The following is a 19,084-nucleotide window of genomic DNA, read 5'->3' as shown; positions in this document are numbered from 1 at the left end:
ACATATCCTTGACTATAAAGGGATAAGGTTAGTGTAGTTCTGAAAGTTTTGGGTAGCTGGGACTACCATAAAGCTGTGGTTTCACTGTTGTTGTTGTTGCTGTTATTGCTTGCTGAACCCCTTATTATACCAAAATCAAAATGAAAAGAAACTAAACAAGCCTATATCAGCTATGGGTTGCAAGATTCCTATCTCTATGTCTTCTCAAACTTAATCTTGAGTCTTGGTTGGTTCTTCTTGCAGACTCTGATCTGAACCCTGATGCTTGCTAGCTGCAGGTGCTAGTTCATTCTTCTACGGCTTCTTCTGATAAAAAACGAAAAATTCAAAGCTCGTGACTTCAGTCATGTGTTGAGCAGTCCACATGTTTTCACCCGCTTCTGCATTTTGGATTCAATTCTGTTTTTTTAAGTTCTGAATTGAGACTTCTTCTTTTGGTCATCCCGAACTGTATGCCCCGAGGTAAAACCTACTCAGACACCAAAACAAATAAACAAACGAAATTTTTCTGCCCCAATTTTTACTAGAAAAAGTTTGTAAGTTATTTGTAACAAAAATCTAAACTACTTCTTTATTGAAAGCAATAAAAAGGTCGGAAGTGGTGTACCCCGAAAAGATCATGATGATTTTTTTTGTTTTTTTTGGATGGTGTTCATTTATTATCGAAAAGATGTCTCAACTAAGGATTGGTGTACCTTATGTTGGCAAAATGTGGCCAAGGAATGGTATACCCTATATTGGCAAAAATATCAGAGAGTGGTGTACCCTGCATTTAAAATCAAATCAACTAAGGAGTGGAGACCCAATGTCTAAAATAAATTCAACTAGGGAGTGAAGACCCTATGTTGGAAAATGAGACTAGGGAATTGTGTACCCTATGCTAAAACAAACTAAGAAGGATTTTTTTCTCTTTTTTTTTTGTTGAGAAAACCAATTTCATCATTTTTTTTTTTTGAGAAAATCATTCTTTTAAACAAATTGCCCCAACGCTTATTTTCTGAGGGCATGAACAAATGACCTTTTTTTTTTTCACACCACACTTCTTTTTCTTCTTTTTTAACTATCCTAGGAGAAAATTAATCAGACTAGATTTTCTTATCTTAGGAGAAAGATTCATCAGACTAAGACGTCTATCCTAGAAGAAAGTTCATCAAACTAGGTTTTCTTATCTTAGGAGAAAGGTTCATCAGACTAAGACTTCTATCCTAGGAGAAAATTCATCAGACTAGGGCGTTTTATCTTAGAAGAAAGATTCATCAGAGTAAGATGTTTATCCTAGGAGAAAATTCATCAGACTAGGTTTTCTATTTGTTATCTTTGGAGAAAGATTCATCAAACTAAGATTTTTATCCTAGGAAAAAATTCATCAGACTAAGATTTCGATCCTAGGAGAAAGATTCATTAGACTAAGATTTCTATCCTAGGAGAAAATTCACCAGACTAGGTTTTCTTATCTTAGGAGAAAAATTCATCAGACTAAGACTTCTATCCTAGGAGAAAGATTCATCAGACTAGGTTTTCTTATCTTAGGAGAAAAATTCATCAGACTAAGACGTCTATCCTAAGAGAAAGTTCATCAGACTAGGTTTCTTATCTTAGGAGAAAGATTCATCAGACTAAGACCATTATCCTAGGAGAAAGATTCATCAGACTAATTTCTTTTTTTATCTTAGGAGAAAGATTCATCAGACTAAGATTTATTATCCTAGGAGAAAGATTCATCAGACTAGGTTTTCTTATCTTAAGAGAAAATTCATCAGACTAAGACTTCGATCATAGGAGAAAGTTCATCAGACTAAGTCTTTTTTTTGCTATCTTAGGAGAAAGATTATTAATGGTCGGTTTGTGGCCTTGAGTCTTGGGCAGGTTGGCTTTTGCTCAATCAGCTTGAGTCAGTTTCAAGAGACTTTTGCTCTACATCAACCCTGATTGTTTTACACCCAGTACCAATTGTATTTGTGGCTCAATCAGCCTTATCCCAACAGGAGATCTTTGCTTAGGTGACCTTTTCTGATATCTTGAATGGCTTCTTACTTTTTGAGTAATTTGTCCATCAGAGAGAATCATAAGTTATCTTTGCTTGTGCCAAGTAGGCTGACAATAGTCTTTTGGGGAGAGCCCTTGCATAAATCCTCAAGGTATGTTAACAGTAACAACTGAGTGCGCTGGTCAAATTTACTTTGTGCAACTTAAAAGCTGGTAGCAGATTTTGAAATATTTTCTTGCTTGTTTTGACAAGGACGGACTCAAAGTTACAGACACAATGATGCGAAGAAACAATATTAATAAGAAATGCCCCTGTCGGGAAGGAAATGATGAATTTGTTTTTTGGGCAGCTAGCCTTAATGATCATGACATGCATTTTGGACTTAGCGGCCTAATCTTTCAATTCAATCTAACATTTTCTCTTGTCACTCCTTCGAGCTTTGAAATCGAGCATCTCTGTACCAATTATTTACATCACACTCACGACTCACCTTCGACTAGTGATGCCCCGAGGAATTTTCACCAACAAGCCTCTCTCATTTATTTTCTCTACTTATCGTCGCCTTACAGTGCCCGTGAGGGTTTTCACTAGTAAGACTCTCTCATTTTTTTTATTTTTTATTTTTTTTGATTCCTCGAGTGAGAACCATGACCATGTCCTCCATATGACAACCATTGCTCATTGCGGATTTCCCTTGGCATTCTCAAAACTGATCAGGAGGTCTTGTTTGGAAGGCAATTGGATATGGTCTTGTTTAGTCGCGCCTAAAGCAAAACTACAAATGTTTAAAAGTTGTTTATTTTACCACGCTTTGAGATCAATGTGTAAGGCTATTAATTATGGAATTGTCCTAATCTCATGAATGATGAAAATTTGAACCTTAAAAGGAAATGCTAAAGGACAAAAACTTTGGTGACAAAGTATGATAAGAAATTGATGAGGAAAACGTGAATTGCCCCTTTATTCTGGTTCGCAACATTTGAATTCAAGCATTTAACCTCTCAAACTCTTATACCAAAAGCAACAGTACTGGCCAGATTCAGTTCAAGTTCTTAAAACTCACTAAACCCATTACTCGTAATAATATAATGGCATTTTGAACTATGACCCTACTCCATTAAGATAGTTCTACCATTAATAGCAACTAAACTAATTAATGCATAATTTGTAGCTTTAAATTTCATCCTAAAATTGAAAATCAGATCTTCAACCTAACATAGAAGCAGTTATAAGCAACAATCAAACCCACAATATTAGTCATAGAGCATAGAAGATAACATCAACATTTCCGACTAACCTTAGAGCAAACAATTTCAAATGCTAATCAATTAACACACAATTCATTTTGAAGCTCAATTAGCACTTAACATCTGTGAGTTACAACTTTATAGCAAAATCTGATTCAACACTAACTAGATAACCTTAACACAAAATTTGAGCAAACAAACATCATCCAGGACATCCAATCTACAGATAAGTAACTCAGTAGCTCATTTTCATTGAAGAATACTCATATATAACAAGAGTTTTCTTGTGTTTACCTCTCTGCTAGAAGAAAACAAATAGGAAACGCCAAATAAAGGCTGAACACTAAGGCTGACGCTCAGCTACGAACTCAGCAAAAATAACAACAACAAAACACACTTATCAGTCTTGTTCGCACTTGAAATTCCAGAAAAAGTAGAGCATGCGAGTAGAAGTTTAAGCTAGCTTTCAAATCTTTTTTTTTTTTTTCCGATTTCCCAACTTTTAGCTGTTCTATGAGATTATGTTCAAAAATCGGATAATGAGAGCATGTGTGTGAGTTTGAGGAGTGTAGGCAGACCTTAGGGAGTGAAGAAGGAGGGGGTGGCGGCTAAGGTTTGGTGTTCGAGAGAGAAGGAGTCTGTTTGGAGATGATGGAGAGAAAAAAAAAGAAGAGGCGGTTTAGGGTTTTTTCCTCTAGCGAGGGGGTTCTGTCGAAGATGAGAAGAGGGAGAGGCGGCGCTAGGGTTCTCTAAAGGGTGGGGGGTTCGTTCTCTTCAAAGGGGGGATGAGCGTTTATAGGGATAACAGGAGTTGGGGCGGACTGGGGGGAAATAGAGGCAACTGGGCCGTTTAGAGATTGGCCTAGTCCGATTTTCAACTTCACAATGGCCCTTTTTCCTTTCATTCTTTTCTTTTCATTGATTTTAAATCATAATTTAACTAATTAAAACCTAAATTAAATCCTAAAAATACAAATAAAAACCTAAAATGCTATGCAATGAAAAATTTAACATTTTTTATGATTTTCAATGGTTTTAAAACAACTCTAAATATGCATGAACAACTCTAATCTATTTTGGAATATTTTTAGGAGTGATTTGCATTAGGGCAAAAATTAGTTGCTCACGCCAGACATTTAAAATAAAACAAAAATAACATACTAGAAAATAAATAAAAAATATGAGAGACGGCAAAAGTTGCACCTCAAAATGTAAGTTCTCTTGTTAACTATTTGATGTAGACTAATATTGCTCACTTTTGATAAACTTTTAAATGATCAAAATTGTTTAGGGTATTTAAGGGATTAATTTAGACCTTCCCAAACATAAAGGACCATTTTTGCCAATTTCTCATCACTATTTCGTACTTAGGAAAGTACTTTTACAACTTAGGCAAAGAAGAGGGATCGCTGCAAGTGCAAGTTTAAACATAGCCATTACCAAAATTTCTACTTTCACGTCGAGCGAGACAGAGGATGAGCTCACACGATATACGCCGCCCGTTCAAACGGCCGGCGATCTCAGACCAACAAAGACGCCGAGAACTTTCATTGCTCCGGCAGTGCCAAAACCGCCGCGACGCTCAGTTACAAGCCCGTCGTTTAGCTTCCACAGTCCTCTCTCTTCAACCCACGCAAGACGATGACTACAAGTCCGCTTCCGAAGAGCAACAGCTGGATATAGAAGTTGCTTCCGTCCCCGAAGTTGATTCCTTTCCGGATGAAACCGACGCCGATTTTGGACATCCTAGGGACGCACATGATATTCGTCAAGCTACTAAGCTCAGAGGACCTGAAGCTCGTCAGTGGTTCGCCAAGCAGCTTATGCTTCCTGAATGGATGATTGATGTTCCTGATAACTTGAACACGGATTGGTAACATTTTACTTGCTCCTTTTTGTTTCCTGTGAATTTAGAGGCTGTATTTATTTATTTATCACTTGTCAAATTAAAAGGTTGAAATTTTTAGTTTCAGTTAAAAAATTTGAATTTTGATTCTTGTTGAACGAACTGATGTTAAGGATTTAAAAATTTCCAGAAGTTGAGTTTGGCAATTCAACTTTGTGATATGGTTAAACTTCAACTTTAGCCTAGGTCAAAATTGAATGCTTTCAGCTTGACTAGAAAAACTTTTAGCATAGTGTTTTCGAATCCACTCGTTAGAATTTCTGGCTCCGTCACTGGTTGCTGGTACTGTACCTTTGTTGTGGATAGTTTACTTAATTCAACCTAAAGATTATCATTTTAAGCGTATAACTAATTTTAGGTCGAATTTGGTATGCAGGTATGTATTTGCTAGGCCAGCTGGAAAGAGATGTTTTGTTGTTTCTTCAAACGGAACAACAATCAGTAGACTGCGCAATGGAATTCGCTTGCACCGTTTTCCTTCTGCTCTACCTAACGGTGCCAGAATTAATAACAGTAAATCTGCTCAATCATACTGTATTCTCGATTGCATATTTCACGAGGTAACAATTGAATCATGTATCATTGTTGCTCGTATTTTGTTCTGTATACCTATAATGTTCTGCATTGTCTTTGGTGTGGCAGTCTGATGAAACATATTATGTCATTGACGGTGTATGTTGGGCGGGACTTTCGTTATATGAGTGCACGGCGGAATTCAGATTCTTTTGGTTAAACAGCAAGCTTGCTGAGACGGGGGCTTGTGATGCTCCCTCTACTTATCATAGATATAAATTTAGTACACTTCCTGTCTACAACTGTGACAAAGAAGGACTACACACAGCTTATGTAGGACAAGTTCCATATGTCAAGGATGGATTACTGTTTTACAACAAGTAAGATTATTTTTTTTGCTGTTTATCTCTTATTTGTTTAGTAGAAGGCAATGTATTTACAAACCATGAACATAATTTGCTCTTGAAGTTCGCAACTCTTTTTCTTCATCTCTTTCAATGATAAAAAGGAAAAGGAAAAAGAAAATAGCAAGCATTTAAAGAGGTAAGTCACACAGAAAATAAGCTTTTCTTTAACTTGTTCGTTTGACCATTAAAAGCTCACATCACAAATAGTGTTTGCTATGATGTTTCAAGTGTTATACATGAGAAAGTAAGCTGGCATTCAGAATTAGTTTCTTTGATGGGAGGGCTTTCTAAATCTTGTAAAACAAGTGGATGGCCATCTGACTAATCTGGTTAAAGGCCTCTGAAGTTCTTAACAATCTTTTTCCGTTTTAGTTGTTTTGAGTTATTTCATTGAGGAAGGATGCTACACTTTCTATCTGATTTATCTGATTTTTAGTTTACAAAAGATGCCACTCTGTCTTTCCTTTACTTATGGTAGAGTCCTTTGTGGCATCTTTAGGGGGAAAAATTCTCTACGGTCGAATATGGTGCGAGGCCAAGAATGATGCACAAAACGTAAGAATAGTGTTGAAATGGCAACAGTAAAATAGAGAGAAAAGAGAGAGTATTCATATTATTGTCATCGGACTTCACGTAGTATAATGCTATCTCCGTGAGATAGAGTGTTATGGTCACGCAGAATGGATCTTGTCACATGGCGATTCACTGGAAAGTCTGTGTTGAACAGATCCTTTCCCTTGTTTCTATTCCGTGAGCGACCTATTTTGATAACAATAAATAAGCTCGTTAAAGGGAGCCTATAACCTTAGGACTCGTTAGAGAGAGACCCAGATCTCTTGTTTTATATAAATCTTGCATGCCTATTTTTTTATTCCTTCTGTCTCTTTAAATAGAGAGTCTTATTACAAAGCTATTACGCATAACTAGGAGTCTACGGATATAAGAAATCTACTAAATTAAGAATTCTAGTAAAATTAAACTACTGACTATTTAATGCTCAACAAATATCTGCCAGGTGCATTTGCATTCCTATCTACTTATCCTCTTTGACGTTATTTTCCTCAACTCAAGGGCCCCGCCTTACATAAACTTTACCCACGAATGAGTCTGTAACATTACCCCCCTTCTCTTGAAAGAGCTTGTCCCTAAGCTCGAAGTCTGGATAGGCATTACGAAAATGTTCAACATCCTCCCAAGTAGCATCTGACAAATCAAACCCACACCAGTGCACTAAGAGATCCCAAGTTCTCGATTAAGACGAGCTCGTAGAACAGAACAAGGCATAGGAACAACACGACCATCCGCTAGTGGTGGCAGAGTCGAAGGAACTGTGGGAGCAACACCCTTAAAAGCTTTAAGGAGAGAGACATGAAATACATTATGCAACTTACAGTCACTGGGCAGCTGTAACTCATACGCAACTTCCCCTATTCGCCGCAACACAGGAAAAGGCCTAAAGAACCGAGGTGCAAGCTTATGGCGTAGTTGACCCGCAACAGATTTTTGACGATAAGGATGTAAACGCAGTCAAACTAGTGAACCTGGCTCATATGCAACCTCACGGTGACCTTTGTCATAATAGTCTTTCATCCTAACTTGAGCTTGTTGCAACTTGCTGCGAATGTCAAGCAGAACTAAATCACGATCCATCAATGCATTGTCAATAGCCTCCACTCTTGAAGAACCAACCACATAGGACAATAGACGAGGAGGATCTCGTCCATAAACAACCTTAAGGGAGTTGCTTGCAATGCAGTATGAAAGGAAGTATTTTAGCAGTACTCTGCCTAAGGCAACCAATCAACCCACTTCTTTGGATAATTCCCAACCAAGCAATGCAAATACATTTCAATAATACGATTCACAACTGGGTGATAAGCAGAAGAGAATGCCAACTTTGTTCCACATAGACGAAACAATTCTCTCCAAAATGTGCTTGTAAAAATCACATCCCTGTCACAAGTAATCGATTCGGGTATCCCATGCAAGCGAACAATATTCTCAAAGAAAACATGGGCAACACGGGTTGCAGTGTAAGGGCGAGACATGGGTATGAAGTGTGCATATTTGGAAAAACGATCGACTACCACAAATAATACTGTTTTGCCCCAAGCCTTTGGTAAGCCATCAATAAAGTCCATTGAGATGTCAGCCCATACCTGTTCAGGAAGTGCAAGTGGCTGTAGTAAACCTGCAGGGCTTAGATATTCAGCCTTGTTGCGTTGACAAACTGGACAAGCAGCGACATAATTCCCAATAACCGACTTCATACCTTTCCAGTAGAAATCTTGTCGTATGCACTGCAGTGTTTTCTGTACCCTTTCATGGGCATTATCATGATATCCTGACAGAATAGTAGCAATCAATTGGGAAGAAGGCAGCAAGTAGATACTGCCTTTATAAAATAGTAGCCCATCTTTGATTGACCAGGAAGCATCAAGTTCTTGATGAAGCACTTGTTGGACTAATTCTTGCAAGGAAACGTCATTGCGTATCTCTTCTCTAATCGCATCAAGCAGTAGTACACGTGGTTGGCTGATGGCATACGGTAATTCCTCCTTACCAGGACAACGTGACAAGGCATCAATAGCCTTATTCAAGTGGCCTACCTTATACTCCACACAAAAATCAAACCCCATAAGGTTGTTGATCCAATGTTGTTGAGGTGAAGTCGTAAGCCGCTGTTCCAACAAATATTTAAGGCTATAGTGGTCTGTGCGAATCAAGAAAGACCTGCCCCATAGATAAGGACGCCAATGTTGCACTGCTTTAGCCAAGCCAATTAATTCTTTCATATGCAGCCAATTTAAAGTGTCAAGCTGCCAGTTGTTGACTGAAAAAAGCAATAGGATGGCCATTTTGTTGCAACACCGCTCCAATACCACCTCCCGAGGCATCACATTCAATTATAAATGGATCATTAAAATTTGGTAATTGTACAACAGGAGCAGTTGCAAGTGCTTTTTTAAGAGTGTCAAAAGAAGTCAAAGCTGTTTCATCCTACTGGAACGAATTTCTTTTAAGCATGTGAGTTAAAGGGGCTGCTAACTGACTGTAATTTCTTATAAATTTACGGTAATAACCTGCTAAGCCCAAGAATCCGCGCAAGATAGTGGTGGACTGTGGTTGAGGCCAATCAATGATAGCCTGAACCTTGTTTGTGTCTGCTGCCACGCCTGTTTCAGACACCACATGGCCAAGATATGCTACTTGGGTCTCTCCAAAAGAACATTTGGATCTCTTGACATAAAGGTTATGAGCACGCAATAACTCAAAAACGATGCCAATATGAGTGAGATGATCATCCCATGTTTTGCTATATATATTAAAATGTCGTCAAAGAAAACCAACACAAACTGACGCAAGTGTGGTTTAAATACCTCATTCATTAGTGCTTGAAATGTTGATGGGGCGTTTGACAATCCAAACGGCATAACCAAAAATTCAAAGTGGCCATGATGCGTGCGAAAGGCTGTCTTCTCAATGTCTAGGGGATCCATGCGGACCTAATGATAGCCCGACTTCAAATCTAGCTTCGTGAAATATCTGGACCCGTACATTTTGTCTAATAATTCATCCACTACTGGAATTGGAAATTTATCCTTCATTGTCTTGGCATTGAGCTCACGATAATCAACACAAAAACGCCAAGTTCCATCATGCTTACGAACCAATAAAACTGGAGATGAGAAGGGTGATCTACTAGGCTGAATGATTCCTTGTCTTATCATATCCGCACACTGTTTTTCTATCTCATCTTTCTGCAAATGAGGATACCGGTATGGTCGAACTACCACTGGTTTGGAACCAGGCAATAAGCAAATGCGATGATCACAATTTCACATAGGAGGCAGCCCAGTAGGCTCTTGAAATAAGTCAGCAAATTCGGCCAAGACCTGCTCCAGTTTGCTGTGGTGCTCATCTAAATCATGCAATAATTGAAGCTGCAATTTCGAACAGGTTTGCTGCCCTTGAAAGACGACTTGTTTCCCATTTGAAGTAAAATTCATTTCAAGTGTAACGAAGTCCCAAAGAATGGGGCCCAATGTTTGTAACCAAATCACCCCTAAAACAATGTCAAAGCCATCTAACGGAATAACAAAGAAGTCAGCTTCAAAGTTTTGGTTATCAATACCGAAGGATACCGCTAGGCAAGTTCCTTTGCTGTAAACCCTTTCTCCATTAGCCACTGATACCTTGGCACTTGTCCCAGGCTGTACTTGCATCCCCAAGTGTTGCGCTGCCGTGTAACTTATGAAATTGTGTGTTGTGCCCGAATCAACCAGGCTCAACAATGGTTGACCTTTCATGATTGCCAGTAACTGCATTGTTCTTGCGCTCTTCTGTCCCGTGATGACATAAGGAAATTTCAGGTTCTTGTGCTTCTTTATGGTTAGGTTCTTCATCATCTAGATCAGCTAGTTCCAACCATTTCAGCCCTTGACAACTTTTTTATGAAAAGGAGCAGATGAACTTACCAACTTTGGTTCAGTAATACCACATGGGGTATTGCTGCCCTTTGGGGTTGGAATTGTTGAACTTGTAGTAGTACTGAAATAGCCTTTAGTCCCTTGCCAAGTCTCCCTTCGAGAAGATATCGCCCGCACCACCTTCTGTTTCTTTTCAAACGCTCGAGCTATATTCATGGCATGAACCAAATCTGGTGGACTACGCATTTCAACATCAAGCCGAATGGAATCGATCAGCCCGGCAGTGAGAAGACTAACTTGCTGGTCCACGCAAACACACTTACTGGCCCCGGCTAACCGTTCTTGAAATTGGCGTTGATATTCTTCAATTGAGCCCGTTTGCTTAAGGTTAACCAGATCACTTAGTGGATTACTGCCCAGTGGAGGCCCAAACCTGAGAGCACAATATTCTTTGAATTCCGCCCAGTCAACAGAGGGATACTCTTGTTCCACTTGATGATACCATAATTGTGCCTCACCTAGAAGATGGAATGCTGCCAATCCCACCTTATCTGCTTCATTTGTTCTCTTATTGGAGAAGAATTTCTCACAACGGTGCAGCCAAATCAATGGCTCTTCAGATCCGTCAAAAGTAGGAAAATCCAGCTTTGTGTACCTTGGTACTACACTATTTCCTGTCAGCTGATTAGGTCGATTCTCCGGTCTGTAGGGTTGGTTACCTACATTGCTGCTTGCTCCAGCATCAGAATCCTTACCTTGATTTTTGTTAAACCCAACAATGAACTCCTGCAATTGTAACGATAATTGTTGCAGTTGATTAACCATCCTTGATTCAGATTGTGCCACTGCTTCTGTTATTCGTGCTTCGTTGGCAGCATGCGCCTCTTGAAGGAGAGCCTGTAACTCTTCACGTTTGCTTGGATCGCCCATAGTGTTTGGCTCTGATACCAAGTTGTTATGGTCACGCTGAATGGATCTTGTCACAAGGCGATTCACTGGAAAGTCTGTGTTGAACAGATCCTTTCCCCTTGTTTCTATTCCGTGAGCGACCTATTTTGGTAACAATAAATAAGCTCGTTAAAGGGAGCCTATAACCTTAGGACTCGTTAGAGAGAGACCCAGATCTCTTGTTGTTTTATATAAATCTTGCATGCCCGTTTTTTATTCCTTCTGTCTCTTTAAATAGAGTGTCTTATTACAAAGCTATTACGCATAACTAGGAGTCTACGGATATAAGAAATCTACTAAATTAAGAATTCTAGTAAAATTAAACTACTGACTATTTAATGCTCAAATATCTACCAGGTGCATCTGCATTCCTATCTACTTATCCTCTTTGACGTTATTTTCCTCAACTCAAGGGCCCCGCCTTGCATAAACTTTACCCACGAATGAGTCTGTAACATAGAGGCCTAGGCTAAATTACAAGTATGGGGACAAAGGAGTACAAGGAAACTAAGCTAGCGTTTGGACATAGATTTGATTGAAACTTGAAAAAAGAGTTTTTGAAGTTGTGTTGAAAAATAATTTTTGAAAGTTGAAGTTGTGCTTGGACATACATTTTATTTGAAGAAAGTTGAAGTTTTGTAAGTGGAAGAAAAAATTTCACCATGGTTTAGACCAGTTTTTGGGAACTTGAAATTTTTTGAATTTTGTTTCTTCCCAAAACATGATCATAGTTCATAAACAATGTTTTCAATTTTTTTTTTTGAAAAAATGAAGCCAAAATCTATGGCCAAACGGAAGCTAAATATGGAAGGTACAGTATTCTTTAGAGAAAACACTAGTGTAAGACAAGGAAACATAAAAGTCTTGTATAGCAGAAGGCTGTGTAGTTGAATGCTTTTGAGTATTATTGGATGCCCTGGTAGCTTGTCCTTCATCTCACATTTATAGTCGTCCAGGTACTTGGAGTCTAAGTTTGACTTGGGTCTTCCATTAGTCCGTTGAACTTAGTCGTTGGGGCCGGTATCTGCTCCAATGATCTCCATGGAGGTTGCTGTGGAAATTAAATTGATGACATATTTTTCCTAGTGGTATTTTTTGATAAGGTGTGTCCTGGACTCCTGGTGGGATTGTGTCTGTCTAATGCTTCATACAAATATAGCTATGAAGCTTGGGACACCGGTTCAGATACGACATGAAATTTTTGTCTCCTAGTGGTGTTGTGTCCTCTTATTTTCAAAACTTCATTTCATACCTGACGTGGGTGTCCAATGATTCATAATGGTGAATTGGTGATCTCTCAATTTATGTAAATGCTTAACTTTTTTAACCATCATGAAGGAGAGAAGCTCATTAAATTGTTCTAGCTTGTGTGAACAATATATGGTAGTCCAGTTTAGGGAATTAATGAAGTATATTATTTATAGCTACTAGGATGTTTTCTTAAAATATCCTAGGTCAGATATAAACCATGTAAATATAAAATGTTATGTCCTAGTGGATTTGTGTCCCTCTAATTTCAGAACTTCATATCATGCCCGACACTGGTGTTCCATGCTTCGTATTTGTTCTATCTCAATTTGCAGAACATGTCAATTAATTTTTTTGTTCAAAAGAAGATCATGAGGGAGAGAAGCTCATTAGAGATGACGTAACATTGTAATATGTTCCAGTTTTGGAAATATTCATGCTTAGAATCTATTACCCTTCAACTTTGTTTGTAGGTTTAAGAAGCTTTTGCGCGTTCTTATTACAGAATTCTGGTAAAAAATTAAGACGCTTATTCAAAATGAACTACAAAGGCCTTAGAGGTTCTGAAACTCTGAGTGCTGCGTCCTCTGTTCGAAAAGCAAGTTGTTTGCATATATGTGCGTTCATTGGAAATGAATATCCAACTAAGGTGTTAGTTACATGGGTCGGTCCTTAGAGTTATGTGCTTTCTAAGCAACTTAACCTTTGTTTATCTTTAAATCTTTAGAGGTTCTGAAACTCTGAGTGCTGCATCCTCTGTTCGAAAAGCAAGTTGTTTGCATATATGTGCGTTCATTGGAAATGAATATCCAACTAAGGTGTTAGTTACATGGGTCGGTCCTTGTTATGTGCTTTCTCAGCAACTTAAATGTTTAATTCATTTATCTTTAAAAGATAACCTTTGTTTTAAGGAATACGTATCTACGTACCATTTTCTATTAATAGTATTGTTGGGGTGTACCCATTGAGCATCTAGACTCTTCCAATTTATTTCAAAGTCATCGGCTCAGATTACTTTTAGTTGATCAATTGTTTCTGCAGCCGGGCTCCTTGGAGTGGCTACAAAGGGTCCATTATGATAAATAACTTGGGGAACAGTTTTATTAAAATCTACTCCCTTAAGTTTTGAATTAATTTCTTCGATTAATTCTTCATTGCTATTGTTACTTCCATTTCCCTCCGGGGGTTTAGAAGAAGAAGGTCTAGTAAAAGACATTCTTCTACTTAAAGAAGCTTTACTAGCTGAGCCTAATTTAAGTCGATGGCTCCTGTTGGATATTGAATGACTTGTTCGATGAAGGAACTCTCAGGTTCATATTTTGGTTGGGTGATGGCGTCAAAACGCCATTCATCTTTTGACAAAATTTCATCCCACTGAATCATTCTGGGGACGAAAGTATTACTATGTTCTTGGTTTGCTTCCATGAGCATAGTTACTCCTTTATTACTTTCGATTTTAGCGTTTGGGGCTAAAGTTGTTGTCATTAGTCTGTAATATACTCTATATATCACATCTATTTTTCTTGTATTAACTTTGCTATTCATGTTTTTTGTTTTTATATTAAGAGTTAATGTATCCAAAACATTCTGGTCATTTATGTCAACCGAAAAGTTTGAATAACAGTTAAAGTATACCGGGCCTTGGGCTAGGTTACTTTGTAAGACTATTAATAATGAATCATCAAAGTTTAATAATCGGTCATCTCTTAATAAGAGACAAAGAGGGGTGTCTAAACCTAATCTATATAAAGGTTTGACTGCCACTTGTACTAATCCTATGTGGAGAAAATTATATTTTTTCCTATATTGTTGAATATCTCGTGCTGCCAGTAACTTGATCATTTCAATCGAGTTATTGATAGCAACAGTGGATTCGCAAGTCTTGATGTTATAATTTTTTATAAAATCAAACTTACCAGTATGGTATATTGTACTGTAGGATTCTCTTGGAATACTCCAATTTTGTAAATCGTTTTCAATTTTGGGCTTTTGGCAATATTTGTTACTGCCAGGGATTGGTTTATATTATTAAGGATTTTATTCTTATCTGAATTATTCATTTCAGAATTGAGATGTACACCTGTTAATATTATTTTTATTAGTTTTTAAATAACTAATGAAATTAATTTTTTGTTTGGTATATCTATCGAGGGTTCGATGTTTATACCTAATTGTTTCTAATACCTCTTCTAGAGATATTCTTGGGTTATTAACTTTTCTATAGAAAATGAATAGATTTCTAAGAAAACAAAGTTCTTCAGTTACTTCTGAGATGTATTTGCTTAGTTTTGTTTTAAATTTTAAAAGAAACCATCTGTGTTTATTATGAAAATCTATTTGCCTAAATGAAGGATGTTTTTTCATTATATTTAAAACTTTTCAAAGTTTTACCAGTATTTGAGAAGCATACTATTCTTAAGGCGTAAGTCTACTTTCTTTGTTATCCTATCATGTATTATTAATCTTAACAGTTCTATATTGTTCCTAACTGTATAGTGTCTACTATTTATCTTCTTCTTCGCTTGCAAATCTATTTCTTAAGTTATCTTAGTTGTGTTCTTAGTCCTAAGTTATCGTGGGAGTTGGAGATTAAACGTGTTAACTGTGTCCTGTTGTGTCCTGTCTCTGACGGCACTCCCTAGCCTATGGACGACGGCAACTGACGGCAGTTTAATAGGGTTTAATCAACATCCTACAAGGATCCCTTACACTATGAACAGAGAACGATAACCTCACACTAGAGAATAAGATCTTGAAGCTTTAAAGAAGATGAACAGTAAACCTATGCAGAGATGAACAATATAGAGTAATTAAGATTTATGACATGAACATGATAACAAGATTTCGACGAACCCTAAGGTTAGTATGAGAGGTTTAGCCTCTCATACTCAGTAACATGGCTCTGATACCATTGTGAGGATCATAAGTTTTATAATGTAAATTATAAAATAAATGCGGAATTTAAAGCATAAGTAAGAACACTTACAAGATAGGAGCTTTATTGAAACATAAGCAAATTGTTTTTACTGGGAGGGGAGAGAAGGGGGAGAAAGTAAATCTTAAGAAATTTTCTGATGCTTAACGATTACATTTTGAAAATCTTATATAGACTTCTGAGAAACGTTGAGTTAATCTCAACTTTACAAATGGACGGTCCTTGTTGGATGTCTTCTGCTTTGTTGAAGGGGCAAGGTACTATTCTTGTCTCTTTGTGGTTGTCGCTGTCCGGTGATTCTTTCTTTTCCGAAGAATCGTTTGCTTCATCCATGGAACAGAATACAGCAATCATATGATTTCGAAAATTTATATTTCATGCTTTACCATGGCCCTCTAGTTGGTCTATGCTATTCTAGTGTTAAATTGTCTAGTTTTACTGTAGTTTCTCTAGTACTCGTCAGTTGTCAAACCTTTAAGTTTCTGTACCTTATGACTTTTGGAAACTCCAGGAAACTTTTTTCTTCTTTCATTTGATCATGATCCTTATTCTGCTTTTCGTTGTAATTGTCCATCGCGCACCCAGGCATGCACATTACCAAACAGGAAATACACCGTTAACATTGGTTTGGAAGGATGAGAACTGTAGCCAGTATGTCATTGATACAGATAATAGAGGACAAGTTCCAAGTCAACAACAGGTACATCACTCTGTGCCCTTCCATTATATACCTTTTGATTTTGAAAGTTGTTATAAGTCAAGTATGTCATTGATAAGGTTACACAAGGGGGCTGTAAAACGAATCAAGCCACTAAAAGACCTCACTCCCAAGGCAACTAAAGAAAACTGTGTTTTGAGTTTCTTTTGTCGAGCAATTGAAGTTCTTGCCAACAATTTGAGCTTGGTTGAAGCTTGAATTGGTAAATGATTTGGCATATTTAGGTATTATGAAAGAGTAAGTTAATCAACCTCACTTAAGGTTGTCTGAGCTTGATCCCTAAAATAGACGTGATTATCATGAAGAAAATTCTAAAGCTCACCATTTTACTTGACTTAGGCCTCTTCTCCTTAATCCTGCTCATAAGCAGTTAAGGATATATTTCTTGATTTCACAGGTTTTTGCTTAGTAGTTGGTTAGTACATCAAAAATCTACTCACCAGACACTGTAATGTACTAAAGTCCACCTATGGATGCGAACGACAAAATTACCTTATTTAGACTTATGTTTCTGGCATATCGGAGTGCTTGCTGGTCATAATTAAAAATTTAGTGAATCATTTGGTTTCGTTCGCATCATGTGGTTTATAGCATTATGAACAGGAGATCTGTCACACATATAAAGGCTAGAACTAGAAATTATGTCCCTGATTCAAGTCGAATCTCTTAGTAGAAAAATTAAAGGGTGTAACTTTATGTTGTAAGGATTTTTCTGAACCTTAGGCTTGGGGTCATAAAGTGATATAATCACATTCGGCAGTGATATCGTTGTAGTATTGTTCTTGTCGTTAGAAACAATAACGTGGATTTGGAATTTGTGTTTATAAAAATGTATCTTTTAGCTGTGAGGGTGGATGTTCTGGTACAACGGTACATGACCAAAGCTGCCAGCTTGGGACGATGTAATCGAATTTGTCGACTACTTCGGTTTATGTAACAGGAATGAGTTTGTAATCCGCTTTCCTTACCTAAAACCCGATTTGCTAGATATTGACTTTTTTGGGTGACTGGGTCATATCTATACAATTGGAGGAAAAGATTAGTAATCTACTTTTCTTTCTTGAGTTTTAGAGAATTTGGAAGGTTTAAAATTGTAAAATTATTATTTTTGAGCTGGAATTAGGGATAAAAAGTGCTGCTGAATTTTTCAAATCGTTATTCTATTGTCTTTGGATCTAGCATTCCACATCGCTATTGTATTGTTTTTGGAACGGAGGACGGATTGTATTGTTCACCATATGGATTTAGTGAATTGTGGTAACATGGGATTCACACATTCTGTTTCTTGTACAACCAGGTAGTTTTGGAGCTCCTAGATGATAGCAGACTGGCTACATCTGATGATCCTCCTGTCATATTTGGTTGCTTGCTTGGGGAATTCATACAAAAGGTACGATCGTATCATCATTTTGCACTTTATTTAATTGGGATTAAGAGGAGGAAGGATAGAGGAGAGGCGTGAAAAAGCCCTCCTAGTCAGCTTTCTCAATCCTCAAAAATTAGGAAGAAGTAGATCAGTTTGGTACCAAAAGAGTGGAATTCATAGTAGCTCTTTTCTTTCTCCTTTTTCTTTTTCTTCCCTTTTTCATATACCGTTCCTTGTCTTGTTATCCATTACTGAAATCTGTTCTCATGGTCTTCAGACAGAACTTCAGCGTGGAGATCTTATAAAGTTTGCTATAGGTGAAGGCGGATTAGTTTTTGTTGACAGTAAACTGGAGAAAGCTGATCTACAATACTTGGGCAAATCCAATCGTGCTCGTGCTTTTGCTGATAGTTACTCGAAGGTTAGATGGTGGATTTCAGATTCCATGTCCTATATTGGAGTTGCTGATTCAACTACCAGTTTAAAATGTTAATCACGTAAATTTGGTGCCAAGTGTGGGGAGGATACTCTTTTTCTTTTCTTTTTTTAATCACAAGTGTCCATCCTATATTTTATGGTACCATGCCATATCACTGTTGTAGTCCATGCGCATATTTGTTGGATCATTGCAATGGTTTGCTCTTTAATTAAGTATCTTGGCATGTTTCGACAGAATTCATTTCACAAATTATGTCATTCAACTCAGATGTGCTTCATTATCATTGGATGCTTCGTTTGACATAGTAACTTGGTTTTGTTTGTCAGGTCTTGTTCCAGTACGCTGCTCGACATTCTCCTCTGAGAATTGAACATCTTTTTGCATCAATCAGTTCATGTGTCGAAGATGGAAGATCAACTCAAGATGCAGATATGGCTGGTTAAAGGTGCCATGCACGGGAAACTTTTTTCAACTAAGCCTTACAAAATTGCGTTGTTAAGAAATTAACAACCCAGAGTGATGGCATGATCTTTCTCGTCTACATTGTTTTCCTTGTTTGGAATGTGTATATATGACCCCAGAAAATACATATTGGCGTCGTGTAAGATGAGAATAGTGGTGAATTAGTAAGATATATGCCGTGCTTTTACTTCATCCTGTGAGGTTCTTCCCCTGCTGAAATTTAGACCTCTCCCCCCTCATCTCATCTACTCTTTCTTCTTAATTTGGGCAACTAAGCTTTTACAAAAGAAGATTAAGGAGGGGAGACCTCTGAAAATCCTAAGCTTCTGAATGCAGAGTCGCAGAGACACAGCTGAACTTATCTTTGGTGTCAAACAGTTAATACTTTGAACGTGATATTGTTAAAACTGGCTCAAAAGTTAAGTGCATGCAGTCTTGAAGGTAAAAAAAGTGGTAAAGAAGAAATGCACGATGCTCT

The 19,084-nt window shown here is 37.6% G+C and overlaps 1 protein-coding gene across 1 annotated transcript; it reads left to right on the top strand.

Annotated features, from left to right (window-relative positions):
• The first annotated feature begins 4,600 nt into the window (after positions 1–4,600).
• LOC107759507 (uncharacterized) lies at positions 4,601–18,798 on the top strand. The gene is made up of 7 exons (XM_016577466.2): positions 4,601–5,107; positions 5,517–5,700; positions 5,783–6,033; positions 16,207–16,321; positions 17,637–17,729; positions 17,983–18,126; positions 18,471–18,798. The coding sequence occupies exons 1-7, from the start codon at positions 4,710–4,712 to the stop codon at positions 18,585–18,587; spliced, it is 1,302 nt and encodes a 433-aa protein (XP_016432952.1). The 5' UTR covers positions 4,601–4,709; the 3' UTR covers positions 18,588–18,798.
• The last annotated feature ends 286 nt before the right edge of the window (positions 18,799–19,084 follow it).

The sequence above is a fragment of the Nicotiana tabacum genome, chromosome 23 (assembly GCF_000715075.1).
Source record: "Nicotiana tabacum cultivar K326 chromosome 23, ASM71507v2, whole genome shotgun sequence".
Lineage (NCBI taxonomy): Eukaryota > Viridiplantae > Streptophyta > Magnoliopsida > Solanales > Solanaceae > Nicotiana > Nicotiana tabacum.
Note: the sequence above shows the minus strand (reverse complement) of the source record. Positions and strands in the feature narration are given on the sequence as shown.

Excerpts from the sequence above, each read along its gene's own strand:
- LOC107759507 (XM_016577466.2), top strand. The coding sequence starts at position 4,710 with ATGAGCTCACACGATATACGCCGCCCGTTCAAACGGCCGGCGATCTCA. Across the intron at positions 5,701-5,782 it reads TCGATTGCATATTTCACGAG|TCTGATGAAACATATTATGT; the intron begins GTAACAATTGAA and ends TTGGTGTGGCAG. Across the intron at positions 17,730-17,982 it reads TTGGGGAATTCATACAAAAG|ACAGAACTTCAGCGTGGAGA; the intron begins GTACGATCGTAT and ends CATGGTCTTCAG.